The sequence below is a fragment of the Peromyscus californicus genome, unplaced genomic scaffold, assembly GCF_007827085.1.
Source record: "Peromyscus californicus insignis strain IS unplaced genomic scaffold, ASM782708v3 Scaffold_4__1_contigs__length_199733344, whole genome shotgun sequence".
In the NCBI taxonomy this organism is placed as follows: Eukaryota; Metazoa; Chordata; class Mammalia; order Rodentia; family Cricetidae; genus Peromyscus; species Peromyscus californicus.
Window position 1 is genome coordinate 54725840 of NW_026294562.1, and position 24251 is coordinate 54750090.

Genomic DNA, 24251 nt, shown 5'->3' on the forward strand with positions numbered 1-24251 from the left:
AAGGATCCCTGCCCTAAGTTACAAGCCCCACCAGTCATTAATGCAAGTTTTTATTTGGCTGTATATACAATTTAAGCTATTAAAATTTGTACAATATTTACAAATTAAATAATCATCTGAAACTGTCTCCAGAAACTCCTGTAACACAAAACCAAAAGGAAGAAAGACAGAAGCAGCTAGGCCTTGGCTCCATGGTCCCTGCCTGGCCCAGAGCCTGTTCTAAACTGGAAAGTCCAGGTACCCAGCCTCACACCTGCTCCTTCTTCCTGGGGTCAAGCATTCAAATCAAAAAGACAAAATTTAAGCCCAAAGCCTCTAGGTACAGAAATAGTTCCAATCCTGAACTCAAGTCCCACAGGTTGGAGGTGGCCTGCCTTGGGTTCTGGGGAGCAGTGGTTAAGGAGCAGCACACACCCTCAGCCAGGCCCACCAGGCAGTGGCTGCTGGGTGAGATGGGGAAAGAGCCTGGGGAGGGGCAGGACAGGGTCCCTCAGTGCTGCCCGCCTGTCCCCCACCCCCAGGCACTCCTTTCCCTGAGTTGTGTGGTTGCCAGTAAGACATGGAAATGCCACAGGGCTTAGGGGGCACAGCCACCATCACAAAGGGGTTTCTGAGAAGATGGGGATGAGGAAGGAGGCTGGTACCAGTCTTGGCAGGAGGGGGGTAAGGTCCTGGTCTGTCTTCAGCCCCTCTGGGTTTGCACACTTGGGAACAGAAGCTAATACTGTTCGGCACTGCAGCATGGCCCCACACTCAAGCAGGGCTTGGGGGGGCTTCACCTTCTCCCAGAGGTGCAGCCTCTATGTTCAGGGACCCAGCAGAAGACAGCAGAAGTGGTAGAGGAAGGTGAGAACTGAACGACATCCCATGGCTGCCAGGGCCGTCGGGAATGGATCAACTGGGAACCCAGCCACTTCTCGGCCTCAGAGATCCTGCCACTTCCTTCTCAGCTGGGGGTTACTACTCCCTGATGCAGACAGAGGGAGCTGGCACTTGGTGGCAGGGCATATTCCAGAGAGCCACTCGAGAGCAGGGTCAGGTCTGGGCAGTGTCAGTGGGCAACAGGGGACTCCAGCTTTTGCAGGCGACGCCGGCGGAGTTCTGCAGCATCAGGCTCTCCATCCTCAGGAAGCTCCTCTGCAGCGCCCACTGACTCAGGAGCTGGACAGAGAAGTCAGAAATGGAACCCAGAAAATCCTTCATCCTCACCCCTCAGGGCCAATCACACCTACCTGGAGGCTTTTCAGCTTCAGGGGCTGGTGGGGAGGCTCCTGGGGATGGGGCAGGGACCTCAGAGCTGGGGACGCTGGTGGAGGCGGCAGCAGTCACCACTGCAGAGGCAGTCTCTTCAGTGGGGTTGACGGAAGTAGCTGGCCTGGGGGGCCTGGAAGAGAAGGGACAAAAGAGGCCTAACCTGGGCATCTCAGGCTGGACAGATTTTCTTACCAAACCCCACCACCACCACCACCACCACCACAAGCCTTGCAGGGCAAGCTCTAAGGCAAGCTGTCCTTGAATCCTTGTGAGAAGCAGACGTAAGTGAACACATGTGGATTCGAGTCTCAGGTGATTCAGCCCATAGATTGTAAATCACTGCAGAGATTTACAATAAAGCAGGCAGAGACAGCTGACCCATCTCAGGTTCGCTTCAGTCTCCACTTAGAGTTGGGCACCTTAGGGGGTTTACTGGGTAAGCTGGAGTGCTCAGCCTTGGACTACAGCTACCTGCCAGCCCTTTGCACATGTCACCTATGACTGAGAATGTGATTTCCAATGTAAAGCAAGTCTTCAAGCAAGCAAGCGATGAGACTAGCACTTGAACCTGGAACAGGGTGGCTTGAAGCGACTTTCTATTTGCTCCCTCAGTGTCAGGAGGATGTGAGGTGACGAGCTGTAGCAGCAAGTGTCAGGAATCATTTGAGTTTAGAAAAACGTGAATAACTTTCACAGTCAGCTCACTGGTAAACACTGACTCCACAGCTCTGGATGCACTTGAATGGAGGATGAAAGCACTGGGCATGACCAAGAGCTCCTGGGCATGCCTGGAGATGGTGGCCTGAGGCAGCAGAATATATTACAGTGTACAAGGAAGACAAACGTCAAAGCTACAAGGGGCCTTTTTGGAGCTCTACTAGAATCTGGCATGCATACCCCAAGGAGGCCAGCACAGTGAGGTACTGGTTGATTTGCAGCATGGCAGCGTCCAGTAGCGTGTGTATGTTGCGCAGACTCTGCAGCCGGGCCTCCAGGTGCTGCCGCTCATGGCCCTCCAGCGCCCGTAGCTCCTCTGGGGTCAGACCGGCAAATCCCGCGGGGGGCACAGGCATTGGCGGGAAGGCTGGCAGGAGGCAGAGGTCAGTCTGAGCTACCTGGGCCTGACCGCTTTACCCTGAACATCCCAGAGAGTAGCCAACTTACCAAAAGGTGGGGGCAGGGGCATACCCATCCAAGGAGGAGGGAAGGGGAAGCCAGGAGCAGGGCCAGCCTCTGGACCAGGGACAGAGCCAGATGCTGGGGCAGGAGTACTGGTACTAGCAGCTGTGGTGGTGGCTGTTCCACTGGGCCGAGAAACAGCTGGCAAAGCACAGAACGAAAATCAGTCTCTGGGTCTCTGGATGTGACTCTGCGACTTCAGCTGCCTTAGCATACAAAAGGCTCACCTGCACTGGTGGACGGAGGAGCTGCAGCCTCTCCTGAGCTTGGGGGAGGTGGAACAGGTGGAAAGGGGCCCATTGGGGGCCACAGTGGGAACATGCCTGGAGGAAAAGGAGGCAGGAGGCCCTGGGGGACTGCAGAGAGAAAATGGTAGTGAGAGGCGGGAGGAGCTGACAGTTCCCACTCCCAAGCCAGATGTTTGGCTACTAGGAGTTGACCTCCATTCCTGACTGAGCTTAGCACTGGTCATCTATCTACTCATCTTCTCACCCCTTCCTGCCCAGAATGAGATTCTGGAGGGCAGACATTTGGGATTCCCAAGCATTGTTGATACCCAGCCCAGGGCAAGTACCTGAGGGCAGGGAAGGTTCTCTGAGGTCAAATGAAGGAAGGACCACTTACAGTTGGGAGGCTGTGGCAGCAGTGGCGGAGGATGAGGTGCAGGGGGTGGTCCTTGGTCAGCAGGCTCAGGGGGTGGTGGTGCCTGGGCTGGCAACGATGCCCGCAGGACATCCATACGGCAGGTCGGACAGGTCTGCTGCCGCTGGAACCAGGAGCGCAGGCAGCTGGGAGTAAGACCAGACAGGGATGAGCAGGTCCCCATGAGCCTGTGCCCACGACGCAGGTCCCCCAGACCCTCTCCCACCTGGTATGGAAGATGTGGTTGCAGGGCAGTCTTTTAGCACCTGTCACCATTTCTTCTCGGCAGATGATACAGACATTATCCATTGCCTGAAGCTCCTCAGGGGTGGCATCTGGGTACCTGGATAAGATGGCAGAGAACATGTCAGGACCAGATCTTGGAGCAAAGGGGTCTAGGACGGAGTTTGGGAGGGTAGCCAGGATAAACCCACTTACAGTGTGTTCATGTTGCGGATGGCTCGGCGAGACATGATGGCATCTGTCACAGCTTTCTTGAACTGCCTAAAGAGACAAGTCAGTGAGCGTAGGAAGACAGATGGAAGAAATCAGTCTGGGACAGTGAAGGGACAAGGTTGGACTCACCTCATAGCCAGGTACATGGGCCTGATGGCAAAGAGTGGGAAGGTGTGCACCTTGATCATGATGGTCATGAAGGCCATGTACAGCAGGACCTTGATGAAACCTGGGAAGGAAAGGCAGAGCACAGCTGGCCACAGAGCTGGCAGGCACACGGGATGCTGGTGTGGCTCAGGAGAGGCCCAGGCTCCTGTCACCTGTAAACAGCTCCGTGTAGAGCATGTATACAGCCTTATTGTCCCAGGGGTTCTCGCTCTGGAGGTCCACGGAGTGCAGCACATACTTGATGAAGATGGTGAGCACCATGGTCATCAGAATGGCATACTGGAGGGAGGGACATGAGAAAAATGTAAGCATCAGCTTCCCTTTCCTCTAGCCAGGCCCAGGCTTCAGTATGGCAGGTACAGTGGTACCAACCCAGGCTTTGGACACAGATGGGGTCCTCCTAGCCTATCACTAAAGCAACTGGCTCAACCTCTGTTTGCTCATTGGTAAAACGAAGCATCAACTGTCATCGACAACAACGTAGTTTTGTTGATTATGAGATGTAACTTATACATACAGTACAAGGCCTGACATGTGTAAGTACTCAGCAAATGTGAGCTGGAACACGTCTCCTGGGTGATCTACCCAGCAATTTCCTCCTGTCTATCCATAGCCAGCTGTGGCACCAGCCTCCAGGAAGCCTTCCTTGCTAAGGTGCCCAGGTCAGGAGTCCTCTATACTGGCCTCTTTTGTGCCCTTCTGCAGTCCCTTACGAGTGCATGAGGGCAGGCAGGACTATGACGGCTGCTCTCTGGTGGCCAGTATGGGGGTGGGGTGGGGGGTGGGGGGACACAGCAGGTGCTCAGGAAGCACTTGTCGGACTGCTCACAGCACATGCAGTACCACCTCGGCTTTGTCCCCCCAAACTCTCAAACAAGTTTTACCTCAAAGCCAAACACCAGCTGCACAGAAGCCCCCCGGGTCAGGATGCTATGATAAGCGTGGCTGACGAAGAGGAAGTCCAGGATACCCAGGAGGAACATAAGAGCTGTGGAGACCCCCAGATGGAGGGAAGTGAGGTTAGCGCAGGCCTGACAGGCACTTCCTGCTCTAGGACAGCCCCACCCTCATGGCCATCATGGCCATAGATGCAGCCATCTACTCAGATGTGTACACCCAAGTGGAATCAGCCCTCTGGGAACTACTTTTGCCCAGGCAGGGTGTTGGGGCAACCCAGGCCCAAGGGAAAAGGCAGAGAGCTGAGGGCCCAGGCAGTTTAGAAGCCCTGGAGTGGAACAGGGCAGAGACTATGCAAATGAACTTCTTAAATTATCTTTCCTGTACAGCTGTCCCAAAGGGCAGCAAGGCTCTGGGGTACTGCTCATAGATTTTGACTTTTCACATTTACTCCTCAGTGGCCCTCCCCCCCTCAAGCAACCCCCTCCTCTTCACAAGGCTCACTTACAGACAATGCGGCAGTGAAAGAGCCAGGAGATGTTGGGGCTGCGTTCCATCTGAGGCAGAGCAGAGAGGGACACCATCAAGATGTTGGGGTCACCCTATGCCCCAATCCACCAGCATGCCCATCAGCCACTCCCAACTCACAAAGTCCACACGATCTTCAGCCAACCAATGAAAACATTTGAGGAAGAGAAGGAGAGTGAAGAGCGCCACAAAGCGAGGACTGAAGTCATCCCGAAAAACAGTGAAGGCCAAACAAGTCTCAGTGACAGCATACCAGGACCGCTCCAAAAGGTGCTGTGGGTTGAGCAGGGGATGACATGGAACCCCGTCATTGTTTGCCCGGCTCTGGACCCTGTCCTTGGGGGCCAACAACATATTACCTCCATCTCTGCTGCCCTCAGCTGCCCAAAGAACACCTTGCCCATCACTTTGCCCAAGAGGAAGACAAGGACAAAGGCCTGGATGTACAGGACCTAGGAGTGGGGAAAAGCCATAGTTGGAGGTCATTTTTTTGCTTTCCACTGCCTAGGGTTCATCATTCTGACATGTTCCCAAGTCTTATCATAGATTATTCCAAGTTAGGCAGCCAATGGCTATGTCTCTCCTACTATGACATGCAGCCCTGCCTCTGCCCCACAGACTCCTCCTTCCCTCCCTGGACAGTCCTCCCTCACTGAGCCCTGAACTCACTGCCATGCTGGGGCTGGACTTGGTCAAATACACCACAGTGGGGTAGAACTGATGTTTGAGGTAGTAGGCATGAGCCACCACTGCCCCGGTCAACGCCAGGCTGGCCGCCATCATTACTGCGGTGCGGAACATCGCCCTGGCCCAGAGACCTGCACAAGGAAAATGACTTTTGTGATGTCCTAATTGTGCAAACCTAGTGTAGTCCCTGGTAGTGTCAGTAGTAGGAGTGAACTCTCACTTCACCCTGACACCCATTAGATTCAGAACAGCATATACTCCCCATTTCACAACCGAGAAACCGAGACTCATAAGGGTTAAAGGCTCACACTGATGCAAGGCCTGGAACTTGGGTTAGTCTCGTTTAAAAATCTAGGGCTCTTTCCACGCTGCCTGCCAAGCCGCCTCCTCTAGGGAGTCAACGAGGCAAAGCAGCGATGTTGGGAGGAGGGGGGCTCCTACAGCTGACCCTCTGTAGGAGCTGGCATGACAGGCTTTAGAGGCGGGAACGTTGGGCCTGGCTGGGAGAAGGCAAGGCGCAGAGGGCACAGCCTGGGAGGCGGCACGGCCGGTGACAGCTGTGTCAGGGTGGTCAGCGTAGACGCGCGCCCAGCGGGGTACGTCAGTCTGGAACCCTGGCACCCCCTTCCCAGCCCCCCGAGCAGTGTCCACTCCGAGTACCGGAGAAACGGCCGACCGGCAGGGTGCAGAGGCGGGATCGAGAGCCACCCGGGTCGCCTCGAAGCCGCACACCTGTGAGCGCTAGGAGTTGCAAACGTCGCAGGCGGGGCCCGGCCTCTAGAACGGTGGCCGCGCTGCCGCCCGAGGTCTACAGCCATCTGACAGGCCGAAAATTGGCGGCGGAACGCAGGGGGGCGGGCTGATCTCAGTGACCCCAAAGGGCATGGTCCTGGTCCCCGACCCCCTACCCCAACCGCAACCTGGACGGGACTTGGGCCCACTCACCAGGAGCCCAGTGCCGCGAGCCCGCTCAATCACCGCGACTGCGGCAGCCGCTCCGGTTAACAACACTCCCCACCCCCTGCGAACCGGAACTTCGGGGGTAAGACACCTCACTTCCGGCGGCGCGGGGCGCGGCGGAGCGGACCGTACCAAGTGCGCTTTGCGCGCAGCGATCTCGCCGGTGCTTCCAGGGCCCATGCGCACGCAGCCGGGACGAGCAAGAGATGTGGCGCGTGGTCGCGACCAAAGAGGTCTGCCCCTACAACACTTGTTAGTCACCGTAGTAGGGTCACCACTCTAAAACCCTCCAGGACTCCAGCTGTCAAAATGCCTGGAAGATGGGGCATTCTGCGGGCCGTGCCATTTGGAGGGGGGAGAGGAACGAGCAAGAGCCTGGCTTTACTTCAGACATAAAAGAAATAAAATGTGCCCGCGCCTCATTCCAGGGACAGGTCCGACACGGTAAGAAGTAAAGTGCTTCCTGGGAAAACTGGATGCAGAAAACAGATGTGTCTTCCTGGGTCACCTCCCCCAACGCTGGTTAGGGTAGGAGTGAGTTGGGTCCCGTGGCTACCGCTGATTGGTTGCGATAAAGTTACGCGGACCAATGAGAAAAAGGAAGAAAAAATTCTGGCCTATAGGAAGAGAACAGCAGGTGAGTGGTTGCTAGGGTCAGTAGGCAGGGTTGCTCTGGGCTCTGTCCTACCGCAGCTGGCCGCCAACGGAGAAAGCGCAGTTCAGAGGCAGGGGATCCCTATCCTGCCTCGGGGAACGCTTACCGCGCCCACAAAGGGAGCAGCTCTCAGGTGTGGCCGGGCTGACACGAAGCAGAGCTCCAGTTCTTTCGAGGTTTGGGTGGAGACTTCTGTGCCGAGAGGTTGATTTCAGTACCCCAAGTGCTCAGTCAGCGTGCGTGTTCATTCCTGGGTGGTAGCCGTCTGCTGTTTCAGTTTGCTAGGGCTCAGGCAATCACTATAATCGCAAACAGAATGGAGACCAAAAGCATCTACCTTGTACCCTGAATTTTTCTTTTGCCCGCCCATAAAACCATTCGGTACCTAAGTTTATCAGCTAGGGAGTGCTCCTCCCGTTTTTAGGGCGGACTCAGTGCAGATTCAGAGGCCTAACATCCTAGGAGTCTTTAGGATCTGTCAGCCCCAGTCCCAGAGCTCTTGGTCTCAGTCATCTTCCCTACCATCCGCTTACCTTACCACGGTGGTTCTCAACCTTCCTAATGTTACGACCCTTTAATACAGTTCCTCATGTTGTGGTAACCCCAACCATAAAATGATTTCAGTGCTACTTCATAACTATAATTTTGCTGTTATGAATTGTAATATTTAATATGTGATGCCTCATAAAGGTCTCGACCCACAGGTTGAGAACCTCTGACTTACTGGTTCAATTTGTAACTAGTCCTAAATTAGCTCTCTATGCCCTCCCCAATAAGCTTTCTATGCCCTTCTGCTGGCTACCTCCAATCCTAGAGACTCAGCCTTCCCATTCTTCTATTCTTTTTTTCTTTCTTTCTCTTTTTTTTTTTTTTTTTTTTTTTTCCGAGACAGAGTTCTCTGTGTAGCCCTGGCTGGTTCGATTCAATTTTGGAAATAGTTTAGTGAGCAGACAGCATAGTGGCCAACTCCTGTAATCCCAGATGTTGGGAGGCTGAGGCAGGAAGATGACTGTAAATTGGAGGCCAGCCTGGGGCTATAGAGTGAGAGCCTGTCTCAGAAACAAATGAGGGCCATCGGATAGCTTGAGGGTTAAGACAATTGCTGCCTAATGTTTGGAGTCCAGTCCCCAGGGACCCGTATAGTGAAGGAAGAGAACTGACTTCCAGAGTTCTCTCTGACCTCTACACCCTTTTAAACCATTTGCTACTCAAGTTTATCAGCTAGGGGGTGCTCTTCCCATGTGTATGAGCAAACGCACACATAAATAGAATTTTAAAACAGTGCCAGGCAACACAGTACAGCCTGTAATTCCAACTCCCCTTAGAAGCTGAAGCAGGACAATCAAATCTTCAAGGTCTGCCTGGGCAACATAATATTAGTGAATTACCTAAACACTGGAAGGTAAGAAATGCTACTGGCCGGGCAGTGGCAGCGCACACCGTTAATCCCAGCACTCAGGAGGTAGAGGCAGGTGGATCTCTGAGTTCAAGACCAGTCTGGGTTACAGAGCGAGATCCAGGACAGCCTGGGCTACATAGAGAAACCCTGTTACAAAAAAAAAAAAAAAAAAAAAAAAAAAAAAAGAAGGAAAGAAAGGCTGCCGGAGAGCTGGGAAGAAGATTCAGCAGGTAAATGTGCATGCCTTGCAAGCATGAGAACCTGAGTCCAGATCCTTAGGACAGATGTAAAAAGCGGGATGTAGTCACAAGCCTATAATCCTTGTACTGTGGGAAGACAGACAGTGGATCTCTGGGGCTTACTGGGTGCCAGCCTTGCCCCAGGTTCAAGACAGGTCTCAAGAGAATGAGTTGGAGAGTGATAGTGTAAGACACCTGATGTTCTCCCCTGGCCTCCGTGTGCTCACATGGACACGTGCACTTATACCGCACAAACAAAACTAAAGAAAAGTGAAGAGGGCGTATCAGGGTGGGGGTGTGGTCATGAGTGAGGAAATAGGCTAAGCTTCATTGAGGAGGTAAGACTTGAGGAAAGACCTACAAACACAGAGGATGTCCGGGCAGAGCTCCAGCTGCAGGTCCATAGCTTCTGATTTGTTGAAGGCGGCAGGTGTGGCTAGAGCGGAGCTAGTGAAGAGTGGATAACAGATGCGGGGCTGGTCAGGGTCAGGTCTTGGTGGACATCATGGGCCTTTATTCTGAGTAGCATGAGGGTGTCAGGGGTAAGACGCTTTGACATGGTTTTTTTGGGGGGGGGTGGGGGAGGGAGATTCTGAGACCAGGTTTTCCCTGTGTAACAGTCCTGGCTGTCCTGGAGTTCACTCTGTAGACCAGGCTGGCCTTGAACTCACGAGATCCACCTGCCTCTGCCTCCCAAGTGCTGGGATTAATGGTGTGCGCCGCCGCCACCACCACCCAGCTTGACTTAGGTTTAAAGGGATCTCTCCAGAGCCTGTGTTGGAAAGAGCATGGTGGGGTGGCAGGCAAGAATGGGAGCCGTTAGGAGGTTTTGCAGTCATTAGGTGAGAGAGGAAGTCCTTTGGATCCTACCGCCCCAGCACGCTCACATTTTCTCTGCCATCTTCTCCACCGCCGCCCTAATACAGACCGTCATCGCCTCGTGCTGGGCCAAATGGAGCAGTCTCATCCCTGTCCTTGGTTTGTTGTGCTACCTCTCCTGGGGGGATGCACGGGATGCCTGCTTACCCCAGATGGGGCAACAACAGAGCAAAGAAACGATTCCTGCCCAGTCTGGTTTGAACCAGAGTTTATTAAGGTTAATTACAGGAGCACGGATGGGGTATGACTGGAGCCCAGGCAGCTCCATCATTGAAAAGCCCACCCAGCGTGGGTGGTAGCCCTCAAAAGCTGCAGCCCAGGAGCTGAGGTGCCGAAATTGTCTGTGGACTTCAAACTAGCTTACACAGACCCTGAGCTCAAAACAGGAACCATAGTGGTTTTTGTTTTTTGGGTTTTGTTTTGTTTTAATAGCAACAAATAGATTTCTGAGTAAAGAATAATACCAGTGCTGAAGGGCATGTCAGATGGCTCAGTGGTTAAGAGCACTCATTGCTTCTGCAGGAGACCAGAGTTCAGATTGCAACACCCACAGTGTGGATCACAACCACCCATAACTACAGTTCTAGGAGATCCAATGCCCTTTTTCTGGCCCCTAAGGGCATCCTGCATGTATGTAGTATACATGCAGACACACAGGCACTCGCACACAGGCAAAACAACCACATAGGTAAAATGAGTGTGTGTGTTTTCAAGACAGGGTCTCACTATGTAGCTCTGGCTGTTGTGGAACTCGATCTGTAAACCAAGCTGGCCAGCCTCAGACTCAGATCAGCCTGCCTCTGCTTCCCAGGTATTGAGATTAAAAGCATGTGCCACCATACCTGGCAAAAAATAAATATATTTTTTTAAAGGTAAAAATGTGCTAGTCTACAGAGCAAGTTCCAGGACAGCCAGGGCTACACAGAGAAACCCTATCTGGAAAAACAAAAACAAAAAACAAAAAGGTAAGAATGTCAGGTAATTACACAGACAACAATCCTAAATATTCACTGAAAAACAGAACTTGGGGTTGGGGATTTAGCTCAGTGGTAGAGCACTTGCCTAGCAAGAGCAAGATCCTGGGTTCAGTCCTCAGCTCTGGAAAAAAAAAAAAAAGAAAGAAAAAAGAAAAATAGAACTTCAAACTCCACAAAAGCAAAATGTGACTGAACTTCCAGGTAAAACATAACAATCTATAATAGTTAAATATTTCCATAGTCCTTTCCCAATGAGGAATAAAAGAAATAGAAAATCAGTAAAGTTTTATTAGGTCCTAGGAACGTGATCATCCTGGTAGGCACAATTGACTTGTATACCCTGCCCCACCAAACAGCAGACTTTATGATCTCTTTAAGTGCCTTCACCTTTTGGTTGGTTGTTTGGTTGGTTGGTGCTGTGGGATGTTCTGTATGGCAAATGTGTTGCTGATTAGTCAATAAATAAAACACTGGTTGGCCATTGGCTAGGCAGGAAGTGTAGGCGGGACAAGGAGAATAAAGCTGGGAAGTGGAAGGCTGAGTCAGAGAGACACTGCCAGCCACCACGATGAGAAACAGTATGTGAAGATGCCGGTAAGCCACGAGCCATGTGGCAAGGTATAGATTAATGGAAATGGATTAATTTAAGCTGTAAGAACAGTTAGCAAGAAGCCTGCCACAGCCATACAGTTTGTAACCAATATAAGTCTCTGTGTTTACTTGGTTGGGTTTGAGCGGCTGTGGGACTGGCAGGTGAGAGAGATTTGTCCTGACTGTGGGCCAGGCAGGAAAACTCTAGCTACAGGTTGGAACAAGTTTTCACTCTGTAGCTCAGCCTGGAACCTTCTCTGTAGCTCAGTCTGCCCTTGACTTGCAGAATCCCCTTAACTCAGTTTCTTTCTTCAGCTACAACACAGGCCAGAGTACAAGATGTACATTCTGTTTTCCTTAAGTGCATGTGGAACATTTACTGAGATAAACCATATTCTGCACAGAAAATGACTTAATGTATTCCATTTATAACTCCCAGCACTTGGGTGGCTGAGGCAGGCAGATCTCTGTGAGGTCAAGGCCAGCCTGGCCTACATAGTGATTTCACAGACAGCCAGTGAGGCCTTGTCTCAAAAGAAAAGTAAGGAAGGAAAGAGAGAGAGAAAAAAAGAAAAATTAAGGAAATAAATGGATCCTTTGAGAATATTAATATAATCAACAAATTCTACCCAGGATTGATCAGGAAAAAGAGACAAAAAGACAACTTACCAGTATCAAAAGAGATAGGATTTTTTTCCTTGTTTATTTACTTATTTATTTATTTTCTTTTTTTTTGTTTTTTGAGACAGGGTTTCTCTGTGTAGTTTTGCGCCTTTCCTGGAACTCACTTTGTAGACTAGGCTGGCCTCGAACTCACAGAGATCTGCCTGCCTCTGCCTCCCAAGTGCTCGGATTAAAGGCTTTCGCCACCACGGCACGGCATCCTTGGTTTTTTTTTTTTTTTTTTTTGAGACAGGGTTTCTGTGTGCAGCCTTGGCTATCCTATAGACCAGACTGGCCTCAAACTCACAGAGATCTGCCTGCCTCTGCCTCTGAGTGCTGGGATTAAAGGTGTGTACCACCACCACCACCACCACCACCACCACCTGGCCTAGGTGCTTATTTTATAGCCGAGGCTGACCTATAACTAATATGTAGCCGGGCGGTGATGGCGCATGCCTTTAATCCCAGCACTCGGGAGGCAGAGGCAGGCAGATCTCTGTGAGTTCGAGGCCAGCCTGGTCTCCAAAGCGAGTTCCAGGAAAGGCGCAAAGCTACACAGAGAAACCCTGTCTCGGGGGAAAAAAAAACAAACTAATATGTAGCCTAGCATCAAATTGGCATCAGATTGGAACAGTTCTGACTGTAATTCCTGCACTAGGAAGGCAAAGGCAGAATGATCTCTGAGTTCAAGTTCAGCCTGAGCTACATAGTGAGCTCCTGGCCAACCTGAAATGCAGTGTGAAGCCCTGTTTCAACTGCCCTCTCCTCTTCCCCACACCAAAACAAACAAACAAACAAACAAACCATAAAAGTTGATCAACTTTAAATTAAACCCTTTTGCTATTCAAAAAAAAAAATAATATAGGGGCCAGGGGGATGGCTCTGTAACGAAAGTATTTGTCATACAAACATTCAAATATGAGTTCAGATCTGTAGCTTGTACATAAAAAGCTGTGCATGCCTGTAATCAGAGCTCTGGGTAGGAAGCGACAGGAAGATTAGGAGTTCAGGGCAAGCCTGGGCTACCTGGGATCCTAACTCAAATAACAAAACAAAGCTAATGGTGGGTGTGGCTGAGTAGAATGCCTGTCGAGCGTACATGCAGCCCTGAATTCAAGCCCGGCTTCATAAACCAGGTGTGGTGGTACATAATAATAGCCCCTTCATTTGGGTGGCAGAGGCAGGAGAATCGGACCTTCAGGGTCAAGCTCAGCTAGCTACATGAGACCTTCTCTCTTAGTTGCTCTTTTCAAGACAGTTCCTCGGTGTAGCCCTGTAACCCTGTGAGATGTGTCACTGTGACTGGTTTAATAAAGAGCTGAATGGCCAATAGCTGGGCAGGATGAGTTTAGGCTGGACACTTCTGGGAAACAGAGAGGTCTTGGGGAAGAGAAAGGCAGAGTTGCCAGCTGGATGGGATGTGGAGGAAACAGGACTTGCTAGAGGAGAAGTAAACACCACGAGCCACATGACAGCATGTGGATTAATAGGGATAGGTTAATTTAAGTTATAAGGGCTAGTTAGAAACAAGCCTAAGCCAAGGCCGAGCTTTCATAATTAATGATAAGTCTCTGTGTCATGATTTGGGGGCTGGCAGTCCAAAAAAAGCCTGCTCCATTTAATTTTTATTGTGATTAAACACTATGACCAAAAGCAAAAGGGTTTATTTGGCTTACATGTCCTCATCACAGTCCATAATGACAAGAAGTCAGGTTGAGAACCTGAAGCAGTGGCCATGGAGGAGTGCTGCCAACTAGACCCTTCCAGGCTTATGTTCAGCTACATTTCTCACACCTTCTGGAGCCACGTGCCCAAAGGTGGTGCTGCCCACAGTGGGCTGTGACCTCTCACATCAGTCATCACTCCAGCAAATGCCTCTGGCTGGGAGCACATCTTTGATCCAGCACTTGGGAGACCAAGTAAGGTGGATCTCTTTGGGTTTGAGGTCAGCCTGGTCTACATTCCAGACCAGCCATAGTTATATGGTGAGACTCTGTCTCAAAACAAAAAGCAAAAGAGAGAGAAAATGCTCCACAGGCCAATTGATGGAGACATTTTTTCCCACATTATCTCGTGTGTGTGTGTGTGTGTGTGTGTGTGTGTGTGTGTGTGTGTGTGTGTGTTACAGAGAACAGCAGACAACTGATAAGTTAACTATCTCTTCCTCTCACCTGGTCTCAGGATTTTACTCAGGTCTTCAGACCTAGCAGTAAGCTCCTTCACCTGCTGAACCGTCTCATTGGCTTTGGAGTCATTTTCTCGATTGAGGTTCCCTCTTCCCAGATGAGCCTTGACAAAAAACTAACCACCACAAAAGTTGCCCACCAGAACTGTAGAAGACTGTATTGCTGAAGATACTGAGCACCTTGGTTGTGTGATGCGGAGACATCAAGCTGTGACCTGGAGGTTTCTTCTTTGCTGGCCAGCTTTCATAGTCTCAGAATATGCGCACAAGTTGCTTGGGGAGAAAAGGCATCACTGATCTTATCTGGCTGTGAACACTGAAGTCCAAGACCGATCAGCCAGGCAGGATGTACCCAGTTGTATAATGGTGGCATTACCGGTATGGGGTAACCAATCCAATCACACTCTGATTGGATTTGGAGTTCACTGTACAGGAGACAATCTATGCCTATTACTGTAAATATAGTTTTAAAAAAACCCAAAAGCCTATAGCAGGGAAGTCATAGGTCCTGGGGAAATAGAATACCGTTTAGCTAAACCGAGAGGGGAGAAGGGTGCAGTGGCACATATCTGTAATCCCATCTCAGCCCACCTCCAGTGAGATGGGAGGCAGGGCCAGGAAAATCTTCTTTAAGCTTGTGGGTCAGCTAGCCAGAATAGTTACCATGGCAGAAACAGCAAGAGAGACCCTGGCTCAATAAGGTGGAAAGAGAGGGCTCACTCCCCAAAGTTAATCACTAAACTTTCCACATTTGTTGTGGCACAAAAGCACCTGTGTGCGCGCACACGCGCACGCGTGCTCGCGCACACACACACGCACGCTCCCACACGCACCCACGCACACTAAGAAGTATTTATCTTTTTATGTGTATGTGTGTGTGCCAGTGTGATTGATACATATATATATATATATATATATATATATATATATATATATATATATATATATTTGTGTGTGCAGGTGCCCAAAGAGTTCAGAGGTGTTAGATCCCATGGAGCTGGAGTCACAGCTAATTGTGAGCCATCTGATGTGGATGCTGGGAACTGAACTCTGGTCCTTTAGAAAAGCAGTATGAGCTCTTAACTGGAGCCATTTCTCCAGCCCAATAAAAAGGGGGAAAAATTAAGTTTTAAAAACAAAGAATTGACCGGGTGGTGGTAACACACACCTTTAATCCTAGCACTCAGGAGACAGAGCCAGGCGGATCTCTGTGAGTTTGAGGCTAGCCTGGTCTACAGAGGGAGATCCAGGACAGGCACCAAAACTACACAGAGAAACCCTGTTTGTTTCAAAAAACAAAACAACAACAACAAAAACCCACAAAGGATTGTTAGCCAGGCCATGGTGGCATACGCCTTTAATCCCAATACTTGGGAGGCAAAGGCAGGCTGATCTCTGGGTTTGAGGCCAGCCTGGTCTACAAAGCAAGTTCCATGACAACCAGGGCTGTTACATAGAGAAATCCTGTTTAAAAAAAAAAAAAAAAGATTGTTGACATAATCCACCATGGTTAAGATAGTTTGTTTTATGACAATCATCTGACTTGTCTCCCTTGGCCAGTCCCTGATCTGGGGACTGGGCAGATGGGTGTGTAGGGGGGGTGTGAATGGATATTTGGATAGACTGCAAGTGGATAATGAAATAAATTGCCTGGAGTCTGACATAATCAGGAACTAGAGGTCAGTAGCTTTCTGTAGATGAGGAGAATGTCTGCTAGGATTGTTAGAATTTCCTGGGCAGGGGTTCTGCCAGATCTTCTAGAGCTACTTGGAGTTGCAAGTCACAGGAGGAGCACATGCAGCTGTTCTAGGGAAGACAAGAACTAAACTGGATGTGGTGTAATCTCAACACTCAGGAGGCAGAGACAGAAAAGATCCAGAGTCTGAGGCTAGCCTGGGCTGCATAGCAAGATCCTGTCCCAAGCAAACAACAAAACCACATGCTTAAATAAACATCATTGGCAATACAAGATCTACAGCCTCTGTAGTACGGAGCCTCCAGAGAAAGCCAGAATGGATCGGCCAGAACCAAGCCCCCAGCAGTTCCAGGGTGTCTCACCTAACTGAAATTGGATGAGATGTAGAAGTCAGGGTTTTAACCTCTCCAGCTCTCCAGGACAGAAGCTAGGAGGGGCTGGGACACAGGGGTCAACTGTGTGGGAGGCCAGCTCTCACCTTTTAAAAGAGTTCCTATGAGGAGGAGAGAAAGATAAGAAACTTAGATATCAAAGTGGAGAAAGACAGAAACACAGGATAGCTTCAGGAGGACCAGGATCAAAACCCAATGGTCCTAGGCATTTATTCAAAAGGGCTTTTATAACAATGCCAAGGGGTGAGGCAAAAGACCTCCCCCTTCCTATATGGAAGCATACCACACAGCCAAGTATAGACCCTTCCAAAAACCTGGTAACCACACCCATGGTCAAATCATCCCCTTATGCAGCTCTGCTGGGTAAAGCAAGCTCAAATTCTTGGACCCCAGGTAAGTTCTCACTAGGAAAACCTCTGTGAGTCTCTACAACTCCCCCTTCTTAATATATAGTAAAGGGCCCCTCAGATAGACTGTGCCTGCCTTAGGTCATCCTTCTCTAATCAGCCTTACCCGTCCTTGAGATACACTTTTTAGAAGTGTACTCCATCTTAGGTTGGCAGCTAGCAAGAAGGACTTTACCCATTTCTGGCTACCAACCTCTGGCAGGGGGAAGTATAGAGCTTAACTCAACTCTGACTCAGGTCCCTACTAAGAGCTTACAGGTAGTTGGAACAACCACAGCAATCCCTATGGCTGCCACGCCCCCAGTTAAGGAGTAGAGGATAACCAAGATAAAATGTCCTTTTTGGATGGGTCTAAGAGGTCAGTAACAGGGCTGGAGAGATGGCTCAGTGGTTAAGAGCACAGACTGCTCTTCCAGAGGTCCTGAGTTCAATTCCCAGCAACCACATGGTGGCTCACAACCATCTGTAATGAGATCTGGTGCCCTCTTCTGGCCTGCAGGGATAACATGCAGACAGAATACTGTATATATAATGAATTAATAAATCTTTAAAAAAAAAAAAAAAATTAAAAAAAAAAAAAAAAGATGTCAGTAACAGCCTTAGCTGCACCAAGCTCTTTTTAAAATCAATAAACTCTTGATGCAACTGTATCAAATAAATCAATTAACTCCTGATGCAGCTGCATCAAAATTAAAGACTCCCTTTGCTTCACCAAAACATGGTTCATTAATATCAACATAATTCTAGTATAAATATTACTATATATTTAGAACTAGCATGAATATAACTATATATATTTACAATTTTTTTTTTCAAGACAGGGTTTCTCTGTGTAGTTTTGGTGCCTGTCCTGGATCTCGCTCTGTAGACCAGGTTGGCCTTAAAGTCATAGAGATCCGCCTGGCTCTGCCTCTCGAGTGCTGGGATTAAAGGCATGCGCAACTGCCGCCTGGCTATATTTATGATTCTTACAAACTTACATTCTCTATAGGACTTTTTACACTTTACAAACTTTAGCAAACATTCAAAAGAGATCTCTTAACAGAACTATTTACATTTTCTTCCAACAAGACAGAGGGTATGTAAATCATGAGTCACCACAGTTAAAATTGTAGGTGAACTCAAAACTATTCCATTTCTGATGTTCCAAGTTCAAAAAGTCAGTTCTAATAACAGTCTTAATGTTCCCCTGAAAGTTTGAAATCAGAGCCTAATTCATCAGCAGCTCTGGAGTCTTTTTATCTGGCTCCTTGGGCTGTGGATAAACAATGGAGGGGATGCCGATGCCCCCCAAAATCACCTTCCCTGCCGGGCCCTCCCAGCTGTCCCAGAGCTGGTCACAGCACCCCGCCATAGTGGAAGTGTGCCCAGCAGCGACAGGTCGCTAGCCAGTGGGTGGTCCCTTTACCCAAATTCATTGCAGCTCTCCTGAATGCAACAATTCAACTAAGTTCAAACAAATGACTCCAAAGCTTCACTCTCAGCACAGAGGCACTTTCAGTTAGCTTTCCCCTAAGCAAAAACTGCTCCAGGGTAAAAGCTGCTAGCTGGCTGGAGAAGAGTCCTTTCAAAAGAGACTTTCTTACAGCCAGCAAACAGAAACTGCATGGCTTTAGCTGCCAGCTCTGTTCAGGCTTTTACAATTCCATTGCTGAGGCCCAAGCATTCTCAACTGCTTCTCACCCCAGGGTCTCAAGGTTCCACCCTCTGCTATGAGTCATGGCTCTCAAGCAGCCCTGGCTCCTGGAGGTTTTTGCACCAGGACAATTATGCATGTCTTTGCTATTCTGACAGATGACCTCCCAGGTGAGTCTAATTCCGCCTACAGAAGGAAGGTAAGTACCCTTCTGAGAAGGAGAGACCTGAAGAGCCTCCAGTTTTTGAGAAAGAAAGTTTTTCAAGCCCTTCAGTTCCTCCCTTGTCTCATCCCAAGACTTCTGGCCAAGAGGGAAGTGGCCCTGATTGAACAATGTTTTAAAAGTGTTCTCATCTAGTGGCAGCTCTGGTAGAGCTGAGGGTTCTGTTCTGCCTGTATCCACCTCTGAAAATTCCCCCCTGCTGCTCAGAACTTAGATTTAAGCTGTCCCAAATTAATGCCCACAGGTCAAAAGCTTCCATAGGAATCTTTTTCTAGCACATGTTCTTCATAATATTGTTGCATTTTGATTCCAATTCTCCCCCAGGAGTCTGCATCCAGAGTCCCGTAGTCGAAAAACCAAAGACACAGCTCCTCTATGAACTCCAAGAACCTCTGCACTTGTTACTGTTCTACCTTAACTCCCCTAGTTTTCAAACTCTCTACAAGTGAATATACAAACATCTTACTATTTCCCTGCCCCATATTGGCTTTTCAGACTGCTAAGTCCACAGTGGCTGCTTGTTCCTGGATGCTGTTTTCAGGTCCGGCACTAGGGAAATTCTACTCTTACCCTAAATTCCTTCCTGTTAAGTCTTCACAATATCCGTATACCTAGCCCTATATTTTTACCTAATTTTATAGATAGAAATTGATTTTGCTCCCGGAGAATAAAATACCACCGCCTTAACCTTCATACAAAACCGGACATGTGCTTCTGTGGTGCTTCCTCCCCAACTTACTTCCTCTGCACCCAAGTCCCTAGTTCTGCCACCGTCTGTGGGAAGCCAGCTCCCACCTTTTAAAAGGGCTCCTATGAGGAGGAGAGAAAGATAAGAAACTTAGATATCAAAGAGGAGAAAGACAGAAACACAGGATAGCTTCAGGAGGACCTGGATCAAAACCCAATGGTCTTAGACATGTATTCAAAAGAGCTTTTTATAACAATGCCAAGGGGTGAGGCAAAAGACCTCCCTCTTGCTAGATCGAAGCATACTGCACAGCCAAGTGTAGACCCTTCCAAACACCTGGTAACCACGCCGGTGGTCAAATCATTCCCTTATGCAGTCCTGCTGAGTAAAGCAAGCTCAGATTCTCAGACCCTGAGTAAGTTCTCATTAGGAAACCTCTGTGAGTCTCTACACAACTGACTTTTCCATGCTGCTCTAACAGGCTTCTGTCCTGGCCGTGTGGAGATCTGCATGGCCTGCTTCTAGCTTTCCCTGTCCCCACTCATGCTCTTTGTATCATGGTCAAACATGGTCTAGTTTGTCCACATCCCCAAACTCCTCTTCCCTTTCAGTTTGATTGTCTTCTCTGAGCCGCTCCCTATCCAAAGTGCAGTAGCTGGCCTTCTCCCATTGGTCTGGGAAACCCTTCATGTACAGCCACAGGCATTTCCAGCATCAGGTTTGAACTCCACAGAGTGAGTCCATGTGCTCGGCATTTGACCCAGTGCAAACACAGGCCTGTATGACCAGAAGAATCACTTCTGTGTGTTACCTCCCAAGGGCAGAGCTCAGAACAATAAAAAAACTCTTCTACTTGCTGTACACAGAAGGATCGCAGACTGGCGTCTTGTGCTCAGACTGTGTGCCAGGCACAGTTTGAATCCTCGTGCCAATCTCATGACCAGGCGCCATCATTAGGCCTGTTTCATAGGTCAGGAAACTAAGGCATGGAGATTAAGCAATTTGCTCAGGTTTGCCCAGCTACCAGGGAAAGGGGCAAGACTCAGTGGCACAGCACTTGCCTAGCAAGTGCAAGACCCTGGATTCCATCCCCAGCATCACAAAGGAAATAACAACAAAGCTGAGAGTGGAGACTAGAGATGGCCCCTCCATTAAGGGCCTTTGGCTGCCCTCCCAGAGGACCTGGGTTTGGCTCCTGCACACGTAGAATGGCTTACAACTATCCATAACTCCAGTTCCAGAACTGCCCTCTTCTGACCTCCAAAGGCACCAGGCATATCCACAGAGCACAAATACACATACGGGCAAAACATTGATACCCAAACAAGATAAATTAAAATTTTAGAGCCTCAAAATATAAATGTAAGGGTTGTGGATATAGCTGAATTGATGGAGGGCTTTCCCAGCACACACAAAGCCCTGGGTTCAATTCCCAGCATAGTATAAACCAGGTGTCGTGTGGTGGTACATACTAGTAATCCCAGCACCCTGGAAGTGGAGCCGAGAGGATCAGCAGTTCAAAGTCATCCTCGGATACAAAGAAAGCGCAATGCCAGTCTGTGTTAACTGAGACCTGTCTCCAAAAAAAAAAAAAAAAAAAAAAAGCAGCCCAAGAAATAGCTTAGTGACAGACGGTGGTGGCACAAATACTCCCCAACCCTGGAAGAAATAGCTTAGTAAATAAAGGCCTTTGCCACCAAGGCTGAGAAGCTTTTTGATTCTTGGGACCCACATGGTGGAAGGAGAGAGCTCACTCCCACAAGTTATCCTCTGGCCTCCACATGACACACACACACACTAAATAAATAAACACATAACAACGATAAAACCACAGCACCGGTGAGAAGGCTGAGCAGGTTAAGGTGCTTGCCGGCCAGGCTGACTCACGGTGGAAGGAGAGAACCCATTCCTGCAAGTTGTCCTCTGACCTCCTTGTGTGCTAGGACAGCCCAGGCCCTCCACATTCATGCGCATATATGCACACACAAACAAATGATAACATGTAATAAAAACAAAGCAAAAATATAATAAGCTGGGTGTGGTATCACACACCTGTAGTCTGAACGAACACTCGGGCCGTAGAGGAGGGAGGGTCAGTTCTAGGTCATCTTTAGCTATATAGTGACTTGGAGGCCAACCTCTACGAAACCTGTCTCCTTGCCAAAACCACAAAAATGAAAGCAAAACAAAACGATAAATGTGATAGAGAGTGTGTAGTTCAGTGGGAGAGTGCTTGCCCAGCATACGGCAGGATCTGGGCTCAATCTCCAGTACCACATGTCTAAGTAAATGTAAACAAGGCGGCCCATGGCCCCGTTCAAACCTCTGCCCTCTGCCATGTGTCTGTTTTCTCTATCCAAAGACAAACTTAGCTGACTCTAGCCTTGTGCTGGAAAGTGGTGGGACTCGGTTGCTGTCTAGTTCTCTGGTGCTACAGGGTCCTTATTAAGGGCCTCCTGCGAGTCCCTCAGGCCTGTGGCAGTGTCTTGGGCCAAATCATTCCCAGAAGTTTCTGGGAAGAGCCAGAGAACAGCCATTTCAGGCACCCAGCAGGTTGCCTATGCTCGAGGTCATTGGGCCTGAGTGTCCATGGACGGCAGAGCAGGGAAAGGAAACTCATGTATTTCCCGCGTAGCAGACAAGTAGGCCAGCTGGCCCAGCAGGTCTGGCATCCGTGAAAGGAAGCAGAATCGGGTGTGCACAGTAACAGGGCTTGTGATGTGCCAGACAAGGGACAGAAGGTGGTGGAGAGGACAGGACACAATGCTGAGCAAGAAGACATCTGCCCTCATTCATGAGACTTTTTTTTCTTTTCATTTTCATTTTTTTCTTTTTTTGGGGGGGGGGTGTTTGTTTATTTGGTTGGTTGGTTTTTTGAGACAGGGTTTCTCTGTGTAGCCCCTAGTGAACTAGAACTTGCTTTTTAAACCAGGCTGGCCTCTCATGAGACATCCTACTTGTTTTTTGTTTTTTTTTGTTTTTTCGAGACAGGGTTTCTCTGTGTAGCTTTGCACCTTTCCTGGAACTCACTTGGTAGCCCAGGCTGGCCTCGAACTCACAGAGATCCGCCTGGCTCTGCCTCCCGAGTGCTGGGATTAAAGGCGTGCGCCACCACCGCCCGGCGAGACATCCTACTTGTGTAAGATATTTAAACATCTGCCCCAGCCTCCTCATTCTTCCTTTCTGAGTGGGCAGCATGTCTTCTCCCATTCATTCCCTGGTTTATTCACCCAACATCATTCACAGAGTGACTAGAACCCCAGGCTTTGCTGTATGGAAAAAAAATCATTGGCTAATAAGTAGAAAAACAAAACAAAGAAACCTGCCTCAGAGATAGAGAGATGGCTTGGAGGTTAAAAGCACATATTCCTTTCTCTTCCAGAGGACCCGGGTGTGGCTCCCAGCACCCATATGATGGGTCATAGTCATCTGTAACTCCAGTTCCAGGGAACCTGACACCCTCTTCTGGCCTCTACAGGCACTGTGCACATGGCAGGCGTATGAGCAGATAAACTCTCATACACATAAAATCAAATAATGACAATAAACCTGGCATCCATGGAATTTATGGACTATAAAAGACAAACGAAGAAATCAGCTGGGAAGTACACAGAAAAGCAAAGACTAAATGCCAAGGGGAGAGGAGCTGCGCCAGGCCGGGAGGAACGGGAAGCAGTTAAAGGGAAGCAGGGCTGGCATGGCGGTGCCAGCCCTCAGTGCCAGCATTTGGGAGTTCTCTGAGTTGGGCCAGCCTCGTCTACATAGTGAGTTGCAGGACAGACAGAGCTATGGAGGGAAACCCTGTCTCAACAAACACACAAACAAATGAAGGAAAGCAATTCTCTCTCAGCAGGAGGGAAGACAGAGGATAGGGGGTAAACCCAGGAGCAGGGAAAGGCGGGCTGAGAGACTTGATGAGCATCTGCCCCAGAAAGCAGGATGACTGAGCTGGGATGTAGCTCAGTTGGTACAGTGCTTACTTAGCAAGCACAAAGCTGAGAGTTAATCCTCAGCATTACATAACTTGGGCGTGGTGGTACATGCCTATCAATCCCAGCATTTAGGAAGTAGACACTGGAAAATCAGGAGACATCTTTGGCTTCATACTAAGTTTGAGGATAACCTGAGCTACCTATCAAACAAAACAAAAACACCAGGCCCAGAGGAAGCACAGTTACTGCTGGAATACATTGCTGGCTGGTTAGAGGTCACAGTCTGCCATAGCCTAGCAGCTTTCTCTCTAAGCTTGGCAGTTTGGAAACTTCCTCCCTCCAACAAGGCTTCCTGCTCACTACCTGTCCTTATCTGGAGAGTGCCCTGGGCCTGGAAGACTGACTTTATCCAAAATCTGTCTCTAAACCAGATGCCTGATTCATCTTTAGTTTGACCCTTGACACAGATCCCTGCTAAGAAGACGTGCTAGGAGCTCCACTCTAGGACCCTACTGCCACAGACTTTAGCCTTGTGATAGGAGCATGCCACTTAGTGCAGATTAGGGTGAGTCCCCAGGCTCCCCAATCCTATATATTCCTTATACTCTGGAATAAAATTGAGTTGATTTACTGAAGTCTGTCTCCTGGAGGCCTCCCTCAGTCTGTGTTCATGAGTCACGTACAAGGTTTCTGTCCCCTCTTCTGCCCCTTTCCCCTCTCAACCTGGTGGCCAATGGGCTGAGAGGGAAGAGGACCCCCACAGGTACACTCCAATGATCACACACATGGTCCTGGTTAAACTAAATGGATATGTACATGTGTATGTGTGTGGGTGCTCACAGGGGTCAAAGGACAACTTGTAAGGGTCGGTACTCTCCTTCCACCCGGGGGGCCCAAGTGTCAGACTTAGGTTGCCAG

The 24251-nt window shown here is 49.3% G+C and overlaps 1 protein-coding gene and 1 long non-coding RNA gene across 2 annotated transcripts; one reads left to right on the forward strand and one right to left on the reverse strand.

Moving 5' to 3' along the window:
* Window positions 1-34: 34 nt before the first annotated feature.
* Syvn1 (synoviolin 1) lies at window positions 35-6859 on the reverse strand. The gene is made up of 16 exons (XM_052762411.1): window positions 6757-6859; window positions 5794-5942; window positions 5484-5576; window positions 5245-5397; window positions 5105-5153; window positions 4584-4687; window positions 3852-3978; window positions 3661-3760; window positions 3514-3579; window positions 3302-3418; window positions 3058-3221; window positions 2661-2789; window positions 2419-2574; window positions 2152-2338; window positions 1233-1384; window positions 35-1161 (listed from the first exon to the last, which is right to left on the reverse strand). The coding sequence occupies exons 2-16, from the start codon at window positions 5923-5925 to the stop codon at window positions 1052-1054; spliced, it is 1839 nt and encodes a 612-aa protein (XP_052618371.1). The 5' UTR covers window positions 5926-5942; window positions 6757-6859; the 3' UTR covers window positions 35-1051.
* Window positions 6860-7103: 244 nt separating this feature from the next.
* LOC128125242 (uncharacterized) lies at window positions 7104-15873 on the forward strand. The gene is made up of 2 exons (XR_008223115.1): window positions 7104-7215; window positions 14356-15873. It is a non-coding gene; the product is annotated as an uncharacterized LOC128125242 (long non-coding RNA).
* Window positions 15874-24251: the final 8378 nt, after the last annotated feature.